Genomic DNA, 3,937 nt, shown 5'->3' on the forward strand with positions numbered 1-3,937 from the left:
TGAGGTAATACAAAGGGATGTGATGAACATAGTATTAACTATTGAGATCATAGGGAAGATTATGGAGGAGGTTATGGAAATGTGAGAGTTACAACTGTAATGGTAAGAAGTAGTGGAAGATTAATGGAGAAAAGTAATGGGAGTTATACTTGATTAGTAGACATTCATATAATATGTATTTCATAATAAAAGAATCAAATTTGTCCTTGTACTATTTGAAATTAACTAACTTCGGCCATCATTAAATTCTTGTTTTAATATTACCTCCGCCAATGATTCTAACGAAGCGCCAACTTGATGGTAATTTTAAAGCATAATTAATAAAGTTAAGAAGTAAATTTGAATTTTCTTTTTTGAAAAAGTCGGACATGTAAAGTTGGGGGCAGAGCTAGCCCATCGACTACGTGTTCGGCTTAGTCGCTTTGGTTCAGACTATATATTTATCTTAAAAAATTATAATTGAATAAGTTTTAAACTCCGAACTCATAAACTCTAAATCCTGGCTTCGATCTGTGTGAAGTCCACTAGTTATTTCACATTGGAACTTTATTAATAGCAATGAAAACTAGAAATATTTGCAAATGTTAAAAATATAAACAAATTGAACAATTCTAAGTATTACAGCTAATTATTAAAACCTTTTTCTTTTAGAAAATTTAGTGTAGAATTAATAGGAAAATCAATGGAGTCCCGAATATACGCGTATGTATTTCTGTCCGTTTGTATTTCCCCCAACATTTTACCCTTATATGTGCACTTCTATACACGTATAGCGCAACGCATAATCCACGAGATCCGAAATTGCGGTTTTCATTGTTCTTTTTCTTCATTTCCTCCTCCTCAGAAGCAGTATTGTTTTTCTCTCTTTCACTCGTACGCAAATTCTAGGAGCAAAGGTGAGAAAAATGACCTTTTCTTAATTACAATTTTTACGTCTTGTTCATTGTATAAGGTTTCCCTTTCGTATTCATTCTATTACTGCTTGAGAGTTGAAATTCAGCTGGTGCATGTATCGATCGTACGTAATTGCTCTCTCAACTGTGGGCCATTTTATGTATTAAAAATTAACGGTCATCTGTTATGCATTCGTTTGTCCATTTCCCATCCTTGTTTACGTAATATAATAACACCTATTGATTTTACATTAATTGGTTAATGGGATTGATTTTGGAAGGGGAACCTTGTCGTAATTGGTAAAGTTGATGTCACGTAACCAGGAGGTTACGGGTTTGCCGTGGAAACAGCCTCTTGCGGAAATGCATGGTAAGGCTGCGTACAATAGACCCTTGTGGCCGACCCTTCGCGGGAGCTTAGTGCACTAGGTTAATAGGATTGATTTTCTTTATTTTTTCATTTTTAATGTGGTATGCATTGATCAATAATGCTTGAGTGAGGAATGTCATTCGAAATCTTTTAGTTGAATCATGAGCAAATTTTGGAATATGTTTCCTGAAAATCTGATTATGTATTGGAATATGCTTGAGTGGGGTAACATTTGTTGCTAACTTGTTAATTCCCTTAACAGTTGTAAGAAATGGCAGACGTTGATGACATTCAACCACTTGTTTGTGATAATGGAACCGGTATGGTCAAGGTAATGAATTGACAATCAATTGTTATCATTCTGCTTTCAATGTCCTCATTTATCCTAGTTGTTTATCTTTTATTTGAAATCGAAGCAATGAATGGTCAAAGAAATTCGAAAATCCGTTCTCACCTGTAGTTTTTGTGGTTCATAGGCTGGTTTTGCTGGAGATGATGCCCCAAGGGCTGTTTTTCCAAGCATTGTTGGGCGTCCTCGTCACACTGGAGTGATGGTTGGAATGGGGCAGAAGGATGCCTATGTTGGGGACGAAGCCCAGTCAAAACGTGGTATTCTGTCGTTGAAGTATCCTATTGAACATGGTATAGTGAATAACTGGGATGACATGGAGAAGATTTGGCACCACACCTTCTACAATGAGCTTCGAGTTGCTCCAGAAGAGCATCCTGTTCTGCTTACTGAAGCACCTCTCAATCCAAAGGCCAATCGTGAGAAAATGACTCAAATAATGTTCGAAACCTTCAATTGCCCTGCAATGTATGTTGCAATTCAAGCTGTTCTGTCTTTATATGCTAGTGGTCGTACTACTGGTAAGATATTCACATTCTGCACTTTCTTTTTTGATGTTGATCGCATTCAATTTATCTGTAATAAAATATCCACTCAAACTAGCAATGGATCTCATGGATATTGGTATCATCACTTATGTGGGAGTTAGCCAGTAGAGGTTATATGGCTTACAATGACCCCTGTATTGAGGATTTTTGTTCAAAATCAGATGATTGTGATTGTCATTATTTATTATTGATAAATAATAACTGTGTGTATGGATGGAGAAGTGTTGGAAACGATGGGGAAATTTACGGAATGAATTTTACTTTGTTACAGTTGAGGATTGATTGATCTAGGTTATTGAACAAATAGTATGGTATGTATTAACATAAATCAAATCCGGGCAAGATAGTAAGAAGACGTGACTTGGGGTGGTTCAGTTATTTAAATTGTGCAGACTGTTAAGATATAGTAATACATTGAGGATCATTCACGATTCTTGACTGCCTGAAATCTGTGTGGTTTCTTGTAGGTATTGTTTTGGATTCCGGAGATGGTGTTAGCCACACAGTTCCAATCTATGAAGGTTACGCGCTTCCGCATGCGATCCTACGTCTTGACCTTGCTGGCCGTGACCTCACAGAGCATTTGGCAAAAATCCTCACCGAACGTGGATACTCATTCACCACCAGTGCTGAGAAGGAAATTGTTAGGGACATGAAGGAGAAGCTAGCATACATTGCTCTTGATTTTGAACAGGAGTTGGATATGGTTAAGTCAAGCAGTACTGTTGAGAAGAACTTTGAATTGCCAGATGGCCAAGTGATTACCATTGGAGCAGAGCGTTTCCGATGCCCAGAGGTGTTGTTCCAGCCTTCCACCATTGGAATGGAAGCTGCTGGTATCCACGAGACAACATACAATTCTATAATGAAGTGTGATGTGGATATCAGGAAGGATCTCTACGGGAATATCGTACTTAGTGGTGGATCCACTATGTTTCCTGGTATTGCTGACAGAATGAGCAAGGAAATCACCGCCTTAGCACCTAGCAGCATGAAGATTAAGGTGGTGGCTCCCCCTGAAAGGAAGTATAGTGTTTGGATTGGAGGTTCCATCTTGGCATCCCTCAGTACCTTCCAGCAGGTAAGCGTTTTTATTCAATGTTATACTATACCAGAAGTTGCTTTAGTTTTCGATTAGTTTACCATTAGTCATTATGTTAGTGATGATGCTTAACATATTTTTCTTCTTTGAAATGTAGATGTGGATTGCTAAGGCAGAGTTCGATGAGTCTGGCCCCTCAATCGTGCATAGGAAGTGCTTCTAATGAGATAAAGATAATCTGTCTCTCTGATAGCTATTCCTATGTTCTTTTTGATTTGTTTCTGGATAGCAGCTTTTAGATAGTTATTGGTTGTGGACTGTGTTCTGGTCTCTAGTTTTGTTTCATTGTCAATGATGATGTTGTCGTATTTCCATGTCCTCATTTTTCTCTTTGTTTCTAATATAGTAACATTTTAAGAGGACGAATGTAATAAATTGTTCCAACTCAGTACTTGAAGTGATCTTTTTATTAATGCATTGTTCAAGGAAGTTCTGTTATATTTTATGGTTTTTAATCTTTGTCGGGAAACTGAGGCCTGCTATTTCCCAGCCTTCTTTGGATTTTATTTTGGAGAAATCCATATAATTCAGATTTGAAGGCAAGTCATTAATTCAGGTCTTGTACTCTACAAGGGGCAAAGAATACCGCCTGGGAGACAACAATATGGGGCTCAAGTAATTCAATTAGTGAAGCCCTTCTTATTTGTGAACTCAGCCATGAATTCCATCTTTTGA

General features: G+C 37.4%; 1 protein-coding gene across 1 annotated transcript; it reads left to right on the top strand.

Annotated features, from left to right (window-relative positions):
• Nucleotides 1-815: 815 nt before the first annotated feature.
• On the top strand, nt 816-3,675 carry LOC107804067 (actin). The gene is made up of 5 exons (XM_016627886.2): nt 816-896; nt 1,526-1,594; nt 1,740-2,133; nt 2,628-3,241; nt 3,360-3,675. The coding sequence occupies exons 2-5, from the start codon at nt 1,535-1,537 to the stop codon at nt 3,423-3,425; spliced, it is 1,134 nt and encodes a 377-aa protein (XP_016483372.1). The 5' UTR covers nt 816-896; nt 1,526-1,534; the 3' UTR covers nt 3,426-3,675.
• The last annotated feature ends 262 nt before the right edge of the window (nt 3,676-3,937 follow it).

The sequence above is a fragment of the Nicotiana tabacum genome, chromosome 5 (genome assembly GCF_000715075.1).
Source record: "Nicotiana tabacum cultivar K326 chromosome 5, ASM71507v2, whole genome shotgun sequence".
NCBI classification, from domain to species: Eukaryota; Viridiplantae; Streptophyta; class Magnoliopsida; order Solanales; family Solanaceae; genus Nicotiana; species Nicotiana tabacum.

What these genes read in the sequence shown, in the direction of transcription:
- LOC107804067 (XM_016627886.2), top strand. Translation starts at nt 1,535, where the DNA reads ATGGCAGACGTTGATGACATTCAACCACTTGTTTGTGATAATGGAACC. An exon ending in ATGGAACCGGTATGGTCAAG is followed by an intron (nt 1,595 to 1,739) that starts GTAATGAATTGA and finishes TGTGGTTCATAG; the next exon opens with GCTGGTTTTGCTGGAGATGA. An exon ending in CCCTCAGTACCTTCCAGCAG is followed by an intron (nt 3,242 to 3,359) that starts GTAAGCGTTTTT and finishes TTTGAAATGTAG; the next exon opens with ATGTGGATTGCTAAGGCAGA.